The 19,483-nt window shown below is 35.4% G+C and overlaps 1 protein-coding gene and 1 non-coding gene across 2 annotated transcripts in view; one reads left to right on the forward strand and one right to left on the reverse strand.

Moving 5' to 3' along the window:
* Window positions 1-19,159, reverse strand: part of LOC145667839 (PDF receptor-like) — a 105,104-nt gene extending 85,945 nt beyond the window's left edge. The window contains exons 1-2 of the mRNA XM_081735270.1: window positions 18,978-19,159; window positions 16,451-16,616 (exon numbers count right to left, since the gene is read on the reverse strand). Coding sequence (XP_081591396.1) covers window positions 16,451-16,616; window positions 18,978-19,159 — 348 coding nt within the window. The remainder of the gene's footprint in view (window positions 1-16,450; window positions 16,617-18,977) is intronic.
* On the forward strand, window positions 18,595-18,666 carry TRNAR-CCG (transfer RNA arginine (anticodon CCG)). Its single transcript has one exon. It is a non-coding gene; the product is annotated as a tRNA-Arg (tRNA).
* Window positions 19,160-19,483: the final 324 nt, after the last annotated feature.

Here is a 19,483-nt window from a genome sequence, read left to right on the forward strand (position 1 = left end):
TTTGTAAGCTTAGCTAGTGTTTCTCAGAGTTCTTATCTTTGCTTGTTATTATTTTTATATTTAATTTATTTGCATGAAATAGTAAGCAAATTCCAACGCTTCGCTACTTGCAGATGGTGTGAAAAACTATAAACAAGATGCAACTGTGGAAAATAGTTAAGAATTACAAGAAGGTTGAATTACAATTAATTCGGTGTAAAGAAAAATTAAGTTTTAATAGGAGAAATGTGTGTAAACTTAACAACATACATATTAAGACGGACATGGTGATTGAAGCAACTTGGTGTAATATTTTATACAAAACTAACATTTAGTAATCACATGATAAGTATTAATAATTCAGCAAACAGAGAATTAGGTTTGGTTGAAAGAAAACTTTCTTTCCGCGCCATCTATAATTATTAAGTTATGTTAACTCTTGTAACCAATAAGCTTTAATATGTATATAAGGTACAGTCAAATGAAAACCGAACACCCTCCATAAAACACATTCCTTGCTATTGGTAAAAGTGTTGTTACTTATAGATACTGCCATCTCTCGGGGGGAGAAATGCATAGTGACAACTCACGGGTACACGCAATTCTTCGTTTATTGTTCCATAGGTGGGCGTAGTGCAAAATGTGTTCGTCCAGCATAGAAATGGAGGCAAACAAAGAAGAGCAGAGAAGTGTTGTTTCTTTTTTGGTGGCTAAGGTTGTTGCAGGCCCGTATCCAAGGGGCGTCTAGGGGGGCCAGACCCCTAAATTTTTACTAGCTCCCTAAAATTTTCACAGTAGGCTTGCAAATGAACTGTAATATGGCGATGAAATACAATATGGTTTGATCGCCCCCTCTAACTTCTACCGACCCTCCCCCCTAAATTTTTGGAACACGCGAAACCCATCGTCGCATGTCTGCTGTGCATGGCAAACACTGCATGTCGCTAACAAGTGTGCAGAAGTGATATAAGAGATTCCGAAAAAGACGCACATCACTACAAGACTAGCGCCCAGGACAGGTCCATCAAGTCATTACCCCTGATGTGATTGAACGGATTGATGAAAACTCTTAGCCACCAAGAAACTACACCTCTTTGATCATCTTCGTTTGTCTCCATTTCTATGCTAAACGAAGACACTTTTCACTACGACCATCTATAAAGCAATAAACAAACAATTGTGTGCCTATGAGTTGTCACTATGCATTTCTCCTCCCGAGAGACAGCAGTATGGATAAGTAACTGCAGTGTTGCCAACAATGTGTTTTACGGATGATTGGTTTTCATTTAACTCATACAATCCATTGAAATAGTTCAAAATTTTGAAGCAATATATATATACTACAGAACATTTAAATCTGATGCAGCAACTTATCTATTGGCCTCGTTCTTACGTTCCTTATTCAACTTTAGTAGTTTAAGCATGAAAAAAAGAGTTATGAATTCGATTCCTGTTTTAAGAAGTATATTGAGTAAGAAAATTAATAGTTGAACGTTGTTATATTTTATAGTACAGAGCACATTCCTTTCATATAAGAAAAGAAAAAAACAAAATTTATTTTTCATTTCTAGTCGAGAAACATAACTCACCCATTACAAAAATACTCAGAATGTATAACAAACTAAATGATAGGATTAATGTTTCCTCAGATGAAAGAGTTAAAGTTACCAAAAGTCTACGTCATAATTCATAACGGTTATGGATGATTATTCTTGTTTGAAAACTTAATGAGGTGAATTTTTTGTTTTCTAGTTGCTGTATTGTGCTTTCATTTTCTCGATTTTCATGATTTATTATTTCTTTTTATTCTCAGTTTTTTGCTTATTATATCTCTTGTTCTTTTCAGTTTATTTTGTAATGTTTATATTATTACTAGCTACAGTTATGTAAGTTAAGAAGATATGTTATGGTCCTATGCCTGTAAATAAATAACTCAAATAAATAAATCTTTAGATTATATTAACCATTTACCTGGTAAAGTACACTAAGTAGTTATTTAAAAAAAAAGACCCACGAAGATTTTACTTGGGAGGGGATCCGAACCTGTGGACCCTTTCCACGGTTACGCCCCCAATCACAACATGTTACGTAATTAAATGTACAAGATTAACTCCGTTGATAAATATAGAGTTTCGGTGACTTCTCAGCGAATTCTGACAAACACACGTTTTGATAATATCGCAGTGATCTATGTACCTGTATAAATCGAATAAATACTGAGTGTGTCAATGTATGGACTTTGTAACCACATAGTACTAACCTTGTTACGAATGAACGTTGTAAAAGAAAATTGGATATCGTTTAGAATATTCATAAACATGACGTTATACATTACGAGATTACATAGCCAAATTGAACCATAGTTCTTTGGCACCAGAGATTACGCTTTCTTCAAACCTCAATTGAAATTTCATTAATATGTTCCACATACTGTATTAGAGTGGCAAAAATGCTGGAGGATATTAAAATAACAATACAGTGTTTAATAACTTTATTAGCAGTGATTACATAATTCTCTTTGCCAGAAGTTTCTTCAAGTCGTCTTTATGCCTCGTTCCGTCTACTTTATATTCTTTAACATCACTCATAGACAGACGCTCCATAATAAAAGCGTTTGTAACCAGATTTGCAGTTCAAAGCCAACATTAGCTGGAAACTTCTGTCATTTCCAGGAAAGTTTTACCCAAGGTTGTTCAATTTTGTGTCAAGGTACGTATTTCAATTGACAAAATTCACGAACACTTCTCCTATTATGAAGGATTTAGATTACACACTGTCTTCCATTGAATTTTAATTTGCTGCAGTGCTTTGCTTCTTTATTTACGTATGCAAACAGTGTGGCAAATATGGAAATCTGGATAATCATTGCACAACTGTTTGTTTTCACCTAAACTTTTTTTCTTCATGGTGTTTGACATTTTACGGCTAGATATAGATTACACCTACATGAATTAAAATGTAGTATAAAAATAATTGAAAAATAAACATTCAAATCAGATTCTATCCTAGGAAATGTTAACAAATAAATTATAGACAATGCTGCAAACAAGGAAACGTTTCTCATTATTTCGAAAATCCTTTGTGATATTCCAAACCACTGTGTTGGATTTACAATGCATTGAAATGCATCTACATTTCATATTAGGTTGTTGTTGGTGTATACGTACGTACGTGTAAGCGCTTTGGATGTGGTTTCATAGGTATGAAGTATCTTTCAAAAAACAACATTGACAGGTACTACAAAGGAAAAAAATATGAAGCTAAATATTCAATACACATTCCAGTATCAATAATTGGGTCCCTTGTGGATAAAGGGATATATTACATTACAGGAATAGTCCACATTAGCAAATTAAGGTTAGTTTAAAGGGACAAGTCTTGCCGATAGATGTCACTACAGTTTTCGTATATATCTCATGTATTTTTTACCTTTCACAAAAATTCACGATTTATCTTACAAATTTCAACCTAGAGATTTCAAAATTTTCGAGAAGGAACTTCATAACCTATCGAAGACGACAATCCGTACCGATTTTTTATTTAGAATTTTCTTCATTGTTGAAATGGCTTGTTTGTTGAAAGGGATATCCAAACCTTTAACAATATAACTCTTTCAACAATGAAGAAGATTCAAAATAAGAAATCAGCACGGATTGTTGCCTTCGATAGGTTATGAAGTTCATTCTCAAAAAATTTGAAGTCTCTAGGTGGAAATTTGTAAGAGAAATTGTAAATTTTTGTGAAAGGTAAAAAATACATGAGAGAGATACGAAGACTGTAGTGACATCTATTGGCAAAACTTGTCCCTTTACACCAACCTTAATTTCTAGATAATACTCTTAAAATTGAAAACTAGATAATCTGTTTCAAAAATAAATAAATACGAATGAAGTACAGGCTTTATTATGTATTGCTTGAGTTGTATATCAACTGTTATCCATTCCTTTAGTTGCTAGGATACTAAAATTACCACTGAGAACTGCTACGAAAGCACGTCATAGTATACTAGACATATAAACAACCACACCTGGACCCTCAAGTTTAGAGAGATTCGAAAGCAGTATAAGCATGACAAGGGGGAAAACGTCCCACATATATGCTCCAAGGCTAAAGGAGGCACTGATAATGAGATGGAGGCTAATGGTGGAATGAAAAAAGTTTTGGAAATGGGAAAATCCACATGGACCATGTTTATTGACCAGAAAGTCCACTTCACCTTAGTTGGGATCGAACCAGAGACCCCATCCCTCTACAACTGACCCACCGCGGCCTCAATAACACATTTATATGAAGTCGTAATACTAGACGGTTCATCTGTACCATTCTTCTGTGTGCGCGTTTGTGGTCATGCATCAAAAGTAAATTAAAATAGTCACCAGGTTACTTGAAAGTTCAATGTACTATACTTTCTCCTTAGCATCGAGGCCATATGAGACGGAATATTCTGTTTTCAATGCAATAAAAGCCAACAATAGCGCTTTACACCCGAAACAAACACCCTGCCGGTGGAAATCCAACCGTGACCACAGCCACAAAAAGTAAATGTGGTTAACCACTTGACAATGAAGAGGCTTCACATGTTACTGGTATATAGTATTGTCAAAGAAACGTGAATTTTCTCGTCACGTCTTAATTCTCGTTTTGGAAACGAGATTAGGAAAAACGTTTTTAAGTTGGAGAATTGACAACAAACATGACATTTCTCGTCTCGTTTACGAGACGAAACGAAAACTTTCGCATGAGCAACACTGGTTAAATCAAGTGTTACGTTTCAAACACTGTTTTAGTGTTATATGAGTCATAGTATAACTAACTAATTAACCCGGAGGTTCAATGTTGCGTTCACAAAAGCTGACCACTGACTTCTATCCTTAGTCAACTGCATAAAGTTTCTACTTTGTATTCCTATTTCTGAGAGATCCATCTAAATATTGTCCTCTCATCTGCGCCTAGGTCTTCCTAATGGTCGTTTCCGATTGGTCTTCCAGTTAAGACTTTGAAAGCGTTCATACGTTCTTCCATCTTGGCTACATGATCTGCTCACTTGAACCTCCTAGACTTGATGACACTAAGAATGTTTGGTAAACCATATAAATTATGTAGTTCCTCATTATGAAGTTTCCGCCATTCCACATTCCCGTTCCTCTTCGGTCCGAATATTTGTCTCAGGATCTTGTTCTCAAATATTTTCAGTCTATGTTCTTCTCTTACCGTTTGAGTAAGCGACTATGTTTCGCAATCATACAGAGCAATAGGCATGATTATCGTTTTATATATTTTAAGCTTCAAATTCCTCGACAGAATTTGTGAGAACAAAAGATTTTGAACTGAATAATAACACGAATTCCCTCCTTTAAGTCGGCATTTAATTCCTTTGTGAATATGGTTTTGGTCTGCTAATATTGATCCTAGATATTTGAAAGTATCCATTTTATGAAACGCATTATTCGATATTTTAACATATCCATAATTTTCCGAATTACGACCCTGACAAACTTATATGTATTTAGTTTCCTCTGCATTTACTTCTAAACCCATGTCCCTGCGAGCGTATAATAAGACTTCTGATTTTTTCTATTGTTCTCCTATTTATCCCTATTAAATTTACATTATCAACATACGCCATAACCTGATGAACACCATTCAACTCTAGGCCCTGTTTGCTATCTTTGATTTTCCTTATAGCGTATTTCAGAATAAAGTTGAATAATAATGGCGATAACGCATCTCCTTGTTTCAGATCATGCTCGACATGAAAGCTCGTGAGCAAAACTTTTCCTATTCGGACTTTACTTTGGGATTCATTTAAACATATCTTAATCTAGTTGGCTTTTCGGTATTCCAAATTCTATAAGAATGTTGTGCAATGTTTCTCTCCTAACCAAGTCATAAGCCTTTCTGAAATTCATAAATGATTGACTTATCTGGGTATTGTATTCCCACTTGTTTTCGACTATTGTCGAATGGTAAATGTTTGGTCGATAGTTGATCGATTTCGTCTAATTCCGCACTGATAATTTCCAATAATTTCACCTGCATATGGGGTCAATCTTGCTAATAGAATGTTTGAAAGGATTTTGTAACATGTTGACAGAAGAGAAATCCTCGATAATTACTACAGTCAGTTTTGTCGCCTTTCTTGTGAATTGGAACAATGATTGATTCTTTCCACTCTTGTGGTAATTCTTCTTTGGTCCAAATATGGAGAATGAGTTTGTATAGCTTGTTCCACAATTTTCGCCTCCAGCTAAAATTAACTCCGCCGGAATTTCGTCTACACCCGGAGATTTGTGTTTCTTCAATTTCCTTATAGCGATTTCTACTTTTATTCGGTTAAGTTTTGGAATGTACGGTTCTGCAGTGTGTATTTCTCTTTCTCCTCGCATATTTCTCTCTCTATCTCTCTCTCTTCTGCGGTGTGTATTTGCCTGTTTTCTCTTCTCTGCTAGTTTTATGCATTCCTGGTCGAACCATGGTTTGTTCATACATATTTCCGCGTGTCCCAATTTTTCTTTTGCTGAAATTTTAATACTATCTCTAATTTCAATCCAAGTATCCTCAACACTAGTGCACTCCAAATCTTCTAAAACCGAGAATCTATTCGACACTTCAATTTGGTATTGCTTTCTTACCTACTCTCTCCTAATTTCTTTAAATTAAAACTCTCCGTTTTCAAACATTGAATATTTATTTTATTCAACGATAGTCTCTCTCTTATTATCACTACTACCAGGTAACGATCAGTGTCATAATAAGCCCCTCTAAACGACAGAACATCAATTATACTAGATTGTCTTCTTCTATCCATTAAATTGTGATCAATTTTATTATGTTTTACTGTCTGCTGAGGTTCAAATGTATTTATGAACGTCGCGATGTGGGAATTTTGTATTCTTCACGATAAGGTTTTTGGATTTGCAAAGTTCACGAGTCTAACACCGTTCTCATTACTTTCCTTATGCAGACTTTTATTCCTTATAATCGGTTTGAAAATATCCTGTCGTCCTACCTTTGCATTGAAATACCGCTATTATAGAACTTTCAATGGTATCGCAGAAGTTGGTCAAATATCTGTTCACTTCTTCGTAAAAACTGTTTTATATCGTCATCCTTAGATCCTGTTGGGGTATGTACATTTAAAACAATAATAACACCACTGATCCTTAAGAGTAATAAAAGAAAGTGTATCAGTAACAAATTCTACCCACTTAGTTTCTGATATAATTCGTTTGTGAACGAAATACCTTGTTCCTAATTGGTGATTTTTTATTTCCTTCCCCGTGAAAGAACGTAAAATTTTCGGAATTCACAGATCCATTTCCTTCCCACCTAACTTCCTGAACTCCTACTACGTCCATCCTGTATTTCTCTAACTCACTCGTTTCAGATTTTAACACGCCTGCCCTATAAAGACTTCTACTATTCCATGTTCCAAATCTCATGTCAGTTTTCTTTTGCTGAGACCGTGTCAAGTTATAAGTCATAGTACAAAAACCAAAAATTAATAAAGAGATTGTACGAACATAATGAATAGCATTTATCAACGTTTACAAACACGCAAGTCATTGTATAATATACTTTTCAAAAACAAATGTGATTTAAATGTTGTTATATCACACCCTTCTTTGACGTCACGTGACACGAAAGGATTCTGATATTTTCTAAAAGATATTAAGAAACAAAATTAGGGCGTAAATTTTGTACATAAATTTTACAAACGAGGACGAAAAAAATTTCGAAACGAAAATAGAGACTGTTACAAAATTTACGAGAGAAGACGAGAAATCCTTAACTCTTATCTCGTCTCGTCTCGTAAGCAACGCCTGTTGCTGGAATAGTTCGAATTATCGAGATTAAAATGTGCCTATTTTCTTATTTTTGAAGGAGATATTATGTCAGCACTGCTTGTTTGTGGAAATTAGTTCCAGTTAATACCATGTTCGAGAGCCTATGTTTGCTGTTGTTAGAATAACGTCGATAATGGTGCATGATTGTTTTCCTATCTGCTGACACTGTAGAAGATCCATGGCTTTCTCCCAATTTTACACTTGTTTAATTTTACTATTCCATTATTGATTTACAAAATGCTGTACATTACATGACCCACAATTTCGATACACGCTGCACAATAATATAAATTATACCAACATATAAATTCATATAGGCTCAACAATTAAACTGTCTATTGGAATTGGTAGAAAAAGCCGGAAGCGACTGGCAATTTTAAAGAAATTTATAAGGTTCGACAAATGTTTTTATATGACAGGTTCTAACTTTTATGGATTGTTTATGGATCACCCATACCATACACGAACAGTTTAAAACTTTTCTATCCTGAATCATAAGGGAGATCCATGGACAGTTTAAAGGTCAATATAAGACTTTCGTATCGAACACTGACATGTCATTCGCTGCTTCTGTAAAAGCACGAAATGTAAGATAAAAAGGTGTCAAATGAATAGAACTGACAGAAATTGTGTGATGCCACTGAGTTGCGTCTACAAAATAGGACGCATTCAATAGTAATATTATTTACCTTCGTAGTGCCTGATAACTCATTACCGAGTGAGTTGTCACGAATTTAAAAATATCCTTGTACGAATTGCTTTTATACCTTTTTGCCTTAACGTAAGAATAAAAAATGTTCAACAGTATTCGTAAGTTTTATCAAAGATTTAGCTTTTTAACATTATATGACGTCAGAATACCTAATAAGAATTTTGTATTAGCTGATGTACGAAAGTGAATACTATATCTGAGTATTAAACCTGTAATTATTAGTTCTTATATAAGTTTAATTCTCAATCTATAATTTCACTGCAGTTTCTTAATTTTTAGTGTTTGATATACGTTTGTGAGTCGTACAACCAATGAAGTGGCTACAACTACCCTGTTCTGCTAGTATAGTGGCTCCATTTCCTGTGATAGGCTGAAACCTGCTTTACCTATATGAATGGTTCTAACTTTTATGGATTGTTTATGGATCACTCATAGTGCTTTGTGGTAAGAATGGACATTTCCACTAATTTTTTTATTGCTCGAAAATTCTTCAGAGCTAGCTGATCACGGAGAACACTTCCTTTCGGTCATGCGACGAATCTAACCACTCGAATTTTGAGATTGAATTCCGGTCTGCTACTCGTGCGCTTAAAGCAACGACCATCATGTTTATACGTCACAGGTCAGTACACGGGACAGTACAGGTCAGTACAGTCTGCGCCGCTCACTAGGTAAACGGCTTAGAGAAAGATACGATGTATGTTTTTCAAATGTGTACGACGTTGCTAATAACACAAAGAATAAGAAAAGTAACATAATTTAAGGTTTATTTAAAAAGCAAGCTATTTATTTATTTATTTATTTATATATTGCAAACTATTTGAATATACTTGAATATCTTAGGACAAAGTTGAAGTGTACTAATTTGCTATATTATTGACATTGTTTGCAGCCTGAGGTAAGAAACTAATTAATATTCACATATTTCCGTCGCAGACCGACCTTACGAAGCGAATTTTATTCATTCTTAAGAAAAATCAACAATATAAAAGCATAGTTATTTGATAGTAGAGTGCTAATTTCTTATATGCAAGTTCATTTTGGATTCGATAGTTATGCGCTCAGGGGGAAGCCCAAGGAAATTAATACATGAAAACATTTCTCCAAGTAAAAATCTAAATTCTTTATTGAGTTCAACACAAGGACGCACAAACTTACGATGATTATTGTGCTCATGAGCATTCTTATAATTTACAAATGCTATTATCGAACTACTTGACACATTAGCAATATTATTTCATCATAATGTTTTCCCGCTTACTGTCGTTTTCTTTAGTCTATGGAACATACTCGTAAATTGTTGATATTAGTCCATGTGAACAATTACAAAAATTGACTGAAGTGCTTTGAGCACATGAGTTAATATTTAGACATGAGTTAATAAAGAGATTTGGTCTCACAGTAATGATAACAAACTAGTTATTGTGGCTTATTACTGAATAACATAAAACGAAATTTCTACTTTTATGTTCCACGAATATTTCCTCTAGGCAAAGGGAGAGTGAATGATTAATGAGAGTGAATGATTATAAAATAATCGGTGGAATGATCATGTGGGAGGAAACGTCTGAATCGCGAGAAAACCCACGAACACGATGTTGTCCACTACAAATTTATATGGCTTGAATTTGAACCAGGTACCCCTCACACTAGAGGTGAGCGCTCCACTATTGATCCAATGTGTCCTTTGATAATGAATATTTGTGATATGTTGACGAGTAATGAACACAATATTCTGTTCCAGTGAGTCAAATAATATAAAAGAAATATCTTTAAACGTATGCTTTTATTTTTATTTATTTATTTATTTATTTTTACTTGTGGACCTCGGAACACAAAACGCAATACTTTCACGATATAATCTTTGGAAATGTACCACCATATACCAAACATTAATCATCTCAGAGATGAGGGCAGGCTTGTAGTCACCCCAAAAATGTAGGGGGGTAGAAGTTAGGGTGGCTAATCCAATCATACTATACAAGTTCATCACCATATTATAGTTTATTTGCAAGCCTTGCAAATTTTAGGGGGCAGTAAAAATTTAGGGGGTCTGTTTCCCGTGGATACAGGCCTATCTCAAGGGGAGAAAGATTATAAATAAACTTATGTTTATATACTTAGAACACTATTGCGTGTGAGGTTATTGAAAAGAAAAAGCTGAAATTTCAGAGTAACAAATATAAGCAACACATAATCAATTTCTGTCAATATTCCTCATGTTTAGGCTCGAAAAATTCTGGAAGCCAGGTAATCAAGGCGATTGGGAATAGGAGTCTGGCTCCTAAATAAGTTATATCAAAAATAAAATTAGGAAGTCCTATGTATGGAATTCTATTATTATGGTGCTTAGGTTTGAGAACCGGCGCCTAGGTCACAAGAAAAATTTTCGAGCACTTATCTTGTTTCATGTGTTAATTTCCTTGGCCGAAACAGCTTTCTTCAGCTTCAAACCACTGCGGTGACCACAAAAGCATTTACCTTGTAGAAATATAGTAAGAAAGTAAAGAGCTATATAATACGATTCTTGTAGCATTAAGATAAGAAAAGTTATAGCAATGGTGTGGGATGACTAATTGCTAATATACAGAGTAAATACCGGTAATAAAAGAATGAAAGAATGTAATAAGACATTAATATTTTTAAAGGGATTAGGAGCTTTTTGGTGCAGAAAGTACTTATTTACAGTCGTAGTATAATAACATGGAGATTCATGACAAATCTTCAAAATAAAGGAAAGCTAGAATATGATGGCCTAGATATTCTCAATCTGCGTACGAAGTGATATAGTGCTTAGACTCTAATGTTTTTGGGGTAATACAATAGTAAAGTAATCCTTTTTAAGTAAATAAGTATCTAAAATATTTGTAATGATAGAACATTACAAATGACTACCAATGTATTTCAAACTAGGAAAATAGGTCTTATTAACAAGTTACGTTTATATATTTAAATACAGTAAGTGTATTACTTATTTTGCTATTTTTCTTTCACTATTCTAATAAATGTATTTGTAGTTTGTAGTAAAAAACTGTAATATGAAAAGATTTCCTGAAGCTTCCAATGCAACTCACAGAACGATACGGACCTGTGACGTCACGCCAAAACCCTTGTCTGTGCTGCCGTGACGTAAGCAGCTCATTTTCCCATTGTTTGAAGCGTTGTATCTCCGTAACGAAGAAATATTTTTCTTAGATTTTTGGTATGTGGTATATTGAAGACTAGTTCTACACGTTGGTGTCTTTAAATTACAACATTTGGTCAAAAAGGAAATGTCCATTCCGAAAAGAGATGATTTTGGAGTATCCTATAGTGTACAGTTCTGCCATATATGCAACCAGCTTGAAAGAAGTGTTTTGTTGGTTGCCTATACCTCTAGGCAACCTAGTTTTGGAAACAGAAACATGTTCATTTTTTTTTTTTCATTTTGAATGTGGAAGACCCATTAGTGGGTACTATTAAACTATGTTGTTTTTGTTTCAGTTTAATATTGCTTCAATCCCATGGTATTCTTTAAGTTTAGGCTGTGACTAACGCAGAAAGTATCCTCTTAAAACGTTCAAATTGAAAATCTCAATATTTACAAAATCAAGTCTGGGAAAATTTATTCTTGTCTAATACTGTATGTCATATGATATTTTTTATTTTACAAATATTAAGTTCAAATAAAGCCTTAGCAATAGTTTTCTCTTATCTCCTATAAACTAAAGAAGGTAAAAGGTGATGGAAGATTTAAGGAATAAAGTTAGCAATAGAAACATAAAGCTTCCAGGAAAGCAACAGAAATAATGTTATCCACAACAATCTCACATATCCTGTGAATCGAACCAAAAACTTACACCTTGGACCATACATGAGATATGCTCTATTACTGAGTCTCTGTGCTTCACTGATATAAATTGAAACCAAGTAGCCTTCAAGATAACAGCCGTAGCGGTTTTACATACTTCTGAAAGTAGGATCTCATATTCAGAACCTACTGATATAAGCACTATTTCTACTTCTATATTTTTCCCCGAAAGGCACTTTGTATACCATAACGTGTCACGAACATTTAAATAAGAGCTGAAAAGAACTCCTAATAAGGTTGTGCAATCTAAAAGTCATGTATCAAGTATGTAACAAGCTGAGGTGAACCGAACTCAAAAGCCCCCAGTGTGCTAAACTGTTAAATACAGTTTCTGTTCTCGAGTCAAACCTGTTTGTGGTCAAGTTTAGCCATCAGATCTAGCGATCTTTGTTCCTTCGATGATGGGTTAGTTGCTCACCAAAATTTGTTAAGATTAGTTAGAAGTTCCCAAGATATAAAATACCCAATATATATATATATATAATTTTATGTTTTCTAATTCTCTGGCGATTTTGACTAAACCTCCTTCATTTAATATCGATAAATTTAATTGTGGATGTATTTATTATCTAGTTTTAAAACGTATGCGGCAAAATAAAATATATTTTAAATTTTCCAATGTAAATTTTTAATACTTTATGATCTTTGTATGGGTGCAAAATGACTTTGCCGTTGGCGCACCCACCAAAACTCTAATTCTAAATTTTTAATAATTATAAAATGCTATAATTTAAACTAACCAGTAATTTATTGTGTTACTATGATCTTCTCACAAAGATAACATTAAATATGTATAATTCTTTACTACTTTGAAAATGTTATTACCTACAATAACGAACATATTTAATGAGTTGAGTTGATGTTAGTTTAGCGTCCCTTTCAGCAGCGAGGCTATATGAGACGTGGACCTACTAATTAACGTGGAATCCAGACCACATGAGCTCCAGCCTGGGACCGAACCCGGGTCTCCAATGCACCAACATCTTCAAGAATTACATCACTAAAAATAACACAAAATTTACCATTTTTCTTTTGCTTGTTTTCCATAAGTGAAAGGACATAATGAAATGCAACTTACCACAATCATAGATAATGTTATTCTACAACAGAAAATATAAACCTGAAGAATTTTCAGTGTCGCCATCCATAGAAATTTCAGTGTTGCCAGAATAACATTTCTCCCAAAATCTAAGTTAAGGCAGCGAATGGAGGAATAAACTCAACTGTATTTGATTAGGTATCATGTTGTCTTGGAATTCTGTGAACTACTTTTTAAATAAAAGTTGTATTTAATCTGTAATAAACAAAATAGTTTTAACATAGGTCTACAGTTATTAAAGTTAAATAATAATGTCATTTAAAAAGTAGTTCACAGGATTCCAAAACAACATGATACATAATCAAATACTGTTGTGTTCGTTCCTCTAGTTGCTGCCTTAACTTAGATTTTGGGGGAAATGTTATTGTGGAAACCCTGTAACTTCTATGGATTACAACACTGAAAATTCTTGAGGTTTATATTTTCTGTTGTAGAATAACATTATCTAATATTGTGGTAAGTTGCATTTCATTATCTACTTTCTCTTATGAAAAAAGCAAAGAAAAATGATCAATTTTGTGTTATTTTAGTTATGTCAGGCTCGTAAGATTTACTGATAAAAAAAAATAATTTTAGGAAGTGTTATTACTTATAATATGCTATAATATGAGTATTCCTTATAAAGGTAAAATTAAACTTTCATAGCGTAACTTCTTTCCACTTACAAAATACTATAATAAGTGTTTAGAAGAAGTTCCTTAGTGTTAACAGTACATCTGTAATTTAAGGTGAGTGTAAAAGGCTCTATTACCAGCAGTAGATGGCAGCACAAGTTCCCCTATCCAATATATTCTGTCAGGAGTGATAATATTCATAATGTTTAATATTCAGGGAGCCCTTTGTATCTGATTGGGGATGATTCCATACCGGGACCAAGTACCTGGGGAAAACCTATATGCCGTCTGAAAGCTCTTGACATGAGAAGTACGAAACCGTTTTCAAATTACGGGCAAACCCGCAACTTGACCTTATAAGAGGCCAGTTTGTTGGTGTTTGTGACCCTATGTATGACAGATTTGAAAAAGTAAAAATGAATGTTACGATGCATCACGCGGAAGCACCTGAACCCATCATGTTCCTTTTTGGCTTATTGCTAGAACGTGATTCGGGCAAGAGTTTTATAATATCAATTTGTACCCAGACGTGCCCATTTGGTCGAGGCGTTGCCAACAAATTGCAAATACAATGTGGCAGATGGTTTATGTACCAAGGGTGTATATATATATATCCATGAAACGTGGCATAAACATCATACGTCACTAGAGAAAATATATTGTGAACGTATCCCTCTTCCAAGAACCTCAGTTTGTCGGGGTTGTCAACCAAGTGTAAAAATGAGAAGTTGTAAAAGAGGTTCCGTACCATGAAACGTTTATATACCAAGCTTGCCAGAAACATACTATAGCAAAATGAGCTTGAGTGTGACCGTCTCCTAACCATTCTAGGTTGTCAGTCTTGCCAACAAATGTTAACATCACAATGTTGAAAATGGGGTGCGTGCCATTACACGAACATATAACAAATGCGACAGAAGCAGCATTGGATAATGGAAAACACAATGTGAATGTCCCCATGTATCAAGCACCCCAGCATGGCAGAGCTGCCAACCAATTGAAACATTCAAGATTTTCGCATGAAGTCTACCGCATAACTGAAAAGATCGGTGTTTGTGGGTTCATACTAACACACTACAAACCTAGTATGGGTCACATGCTGTATGTCCGCCAATGCTGTAGACTTGATGCGAAAATCTTGAATGATCGCATTGGTTGGCAATATTGCCGCACTGGGGTGCTTGGGAGACGGAGACACTCACACTATGTTTCTCATTGTCCAAGTTCAATGGCACGCACCCCATTTTCAACATTGTGATGTTTAGGATTGTTGACAACACTGACAATTTAGTATGGTTGGGAGATGGTCACACTCAACATCTTTTTGCTATAGTGTCATGTGATGTTTCTGGGAAGTTTGATGTACAATCGTTTCATCGTACGGAATCTGTTTCACAACTTCTCATTTTTACACTTGGTTAGCTACACTGACAAACTGGTGTAGTTGAAGATGAATACGTCCACAATATATTTTCTCTAGTGACGAATGATGTTTATGCGACATTTCGTGGATATACATCCAGTGGCACAGAAACCGTCTGCTACATTGTATTTACAATTCGTTGGCTACACTGTCCAAATGGTACATCTGGGTGCAAAGTGATATTATCAAACTCTTGCCCGAATCACGTTCTAACAATGAGCCAAAAAGGAACATGATGGGCTAAGGTGCTTACACATGATGCATCGTAACATTCATTTTTATTTTTGTCGAATATGTTATACATAGAGTCGCAAACACCAAGAAACTGCCCCCTTATAGGGTTAGCTTGTGGGTTTGCCCGTAATTTGAAAACGGTTTCGTACTTCTCATGGTAAGAGCTTTTAGACGATATATAGGTTTCCTCCCAGGTACTTGGTTCTCGAATGGAATCATCCCTAGTGAGGTGAGCACTCTACCACGGAGCCAATTTTGGAATTATACTTAATATCGCATATATGTGTAATAGTAAGAAATCTGCGTTGTTCTAAGCTGTCTGATAAAAGGCATGTATACTATTGTATAGTAGAAGTACAAACTAAACTAGTTCTTCTTTTCAGCAACAAAACTGCCAAAAGCCATTAGGATCACACACGAACTGTCAATGACACAAATTTTAGCGCCGTTATAAAATTCTACCTACTTATTTCTGTCTCTAAATGGAACATAGACATTAACCTACTATTTTCCTTTAACGAAGATATCACTAGATTTTTACATTCAAGGAATAAATGTTGGTTTTTTTGATGTCCAAACTATGTAATTTATTTTATTATATACATTCCTAAAGATAATGTCGGGCAACTTTCTTTTAGGATAAAACATAATAGAAGGGAAACAAATAACGTAATTACGTATTAAGTACTTACAGTGTTGTCTATCCCTCGTCTTGAATGCTGTAACCCTGTGCTGAGTCCTGTACTATCTCCTCGCAGTACAACTTGGTTCAAATATAATACTAGACGAACTACTACTTGAATCAACAGCGATACAAACAGATTCAAATGAATTTTTGTGCGGTATGTCTTCAGTTTCCTTTGGAAAGAGATAAAAGAAAAACATACAATAAATATCGACTTAACAATTTAGCTACAAAGAAATGACATAGTATGTTTGCGTAACAATATACTTCAAAAACATACTATAGTATGAACTTTGCAATGTTAGCAATCAAAAAGCAAATATTAATACAGTGGTAGCAGATGGAACCGAATTCATCTTAGTTTGCTATGTGTACGATAAAAGGAGAGGTCCTGTCAGACGTTCAGTATACGATGTGAACTTTCATTGCAGTTGAAAATATCAAACTATCTCTTACACTTCCTTTGCGACCACTACGTATAAAAACCGGGGATTCATGAAGCATGTTAGAAGAGCACACTTTTAGTGCTAAACTTGGAAATCTGCAATGAATTAACCTCAGTAAAATCCTTTAGAATAGCATTGGTTACGAGATGACACAAGTAAATCCTAACAGGCAAGGAAGCTTCTAGACAATGTTTCCAGACAGATAACATTTTACAAATGATACGCTGCGGTTGTTTATACAGTATGGGTGTTTTCCATCAAAATTGAGTTGTACAATTTTCTGTGTATACACAGGTTAGCAGTTTAAAAGTTCAAAGCTGTGTAATGCATTTATGTATTCTGTATGTAGTGTAAAGGTTTAAGGTTGTGTAATAATGTTTGCAGTGTAAAGCTAGGAAGTTTGTTAAATTATTACGGAAGATATAAAGAGATTGTCTCACTTGTCATAGGCAGCACCCCAATGTATATTTTCTATAGAACTTATACACTGAGGCAGTATAAGGTCTATAGAGAACATACGAATATTTGGTGAGTGACCTTGGCTCAGTTGGCTGTGTTGTAGACACGTAAAAATGGTCTGTCCCCCGCCTGTCAACCCGGATCGGATACGAAGTATCCGGTCCAAAATATGTACGAGTAACTACTCGCTCACAGGCGGGGCCATTATGCATCGATCAGTAACAATTTAGCATTTAACGGGACTAACTTCCTGCCGTGGCACACGTGCAGAACATGTAGCATAGGCGTAGCCGCTCGGGGCAGTTCCGACGGCGCGCGACCATGAGTCGCTATCATCGACAGAGGTCAAACCCCGCACATCCGGAAGGCACCGAGGAAGCTTCGCGGTCAACGATCGTGCCATCATCATCAAACATGCATTGTGCTAATTGTAATAAATGTATCGATAAGCTAAAACGTGCACAAAAGCGAATTTTGAATAGACAGTGGTTCTGTAATTCGTGTGCTATGAAAATGTATAGAAGAGACAATGTTCGAAGCCGATCGAGATAAGCTTCCAAATCAGGTTCAAGTGCAGGTTCGGAAATAGAACCCAGTTCGGAGTCAGGCACTGGATCGGACACAGATTGGAATAGTGACGATGTGGTTAGTGCAGATGAAAAGGAAGAAGAGAAAACTGTAAGGCTACCATTCTCTAGAACATCAAAGACGAAATCGAAGTGCTTACTATCGTGTAAGGGAAAACCGCTACAAAACGTAACAAAAGAGGCAATAACCCAAGTGATGGTTGAAAAGGCCATAGTCGTTCCTATCGGTACAAGGTTCTGTCGTGATCACTTCAAAAAAAGATGACAACTTCAAGCAAGAAGCACTTGAAAAAGTGGTTCAACACAAGATCAGTGAAAACTCAGAGCCTGCCAGTAAATGAATGGGTAAACCTAATCACAGGACTAAGAATCGGTAGTTCAGTACATGAGAAGTCAAACGATCTCTTCTCAAAAATGTCAGATGTGGAAATGTCAGTAGCTACAGGTAGAACTAAAGTTCAGTTTGATAACTTAGTTAGACAATCAAATTGCAATAAGATAGAGCTTGGAGTATATCTGGCAATGCTGTACACTGGGGAATCCCAAAAATCACTTGGACTAAGATATAAAATGGATAAGAGTCGTGTATATAGATGTATTCAGAATGCTCGTCAGTCAATGTGGATGAACTTCGTTCCAAAACATATCATTGTAAAAAGGGCGCGGTGGCTCAGTGGTAGAGCGTTCACCTCCGGTGCTAGGGGTCCCTGGTTCGATCCCAGCTCGCGCCGTGTGGACTTTGTGGTGGACAAACACCGTGCTCGTGGGTTTTCTCGGGGTTCTCCCGTTTCCTCCCACTTTCTTCATTCCATCATTTCACCCATCTCTCGTCATCACCGTCTCCTTTAGCTTAACCGACATAACCGTGGGACGTAAAACTTAAAGATTTCATTTCATTTCATTTCATATCATTGTAAAAATAGAAACACAAGATGATGCAGATGCTCTTCGAGCTAATCTCAAAAATAACCAATCAATCTTCGCAACCACATTGTACGGAACTAACTATGAATCGATAATAACGGTGTGGGGTGGTACGTACTTGTACTTGAATAAGAGCCTCAATTTTCGATAACAAAGAATGTCATACTCTGGACATAAAAAGCAAAACTGTGTAAAGCCAATGGTAATATGTGCTCCAAACGGACACATACAGTCTGTACTAGGAAAATCGGACGATGACTTCTGGGATGGAAACTCGTCAGATGGAGCAGTTCTCCGCATGATAATGAATCAAACCTGGTTCAAGATGTTGTACAAAACAGGTGATGTGTTCGTATTAGACCAAGGATTCTCCCATGCAGCAAATGAGCTTGAAGAAAAGGGATTTGTAGTTAAAATACCCGTATCCCACCAAGGAAATAAACAGTTGGATAACATTCAGGCAAATAAATCAAGAGAATGCACAGCTGTCCGTTGGGTAATCGAAAACACGAATCAAGACTTTAAAAAAATATAAGTACTTGGCTAAACAGTTAAGGAGTAGAATGATACGAAGTCTACTTAGAGACACGACATTTGTAGCCGCCATGCACAACGCGTACGGTA

The sequence above is a fragment of the Thermobia domestica genome, chromosome 13 (assembly GCF_964235325.1).
Source record: "Thermobia domestica chromosome 13, izTheDome1.hap1.1, whole genome shotgun sequence".
NCBI classification, from domain to species: Eukaryota; Metazoa; Arthropoda; class Insecta; order Zygentoma; family Lepismatidae; genus Thermobia; species Thermobia domestica.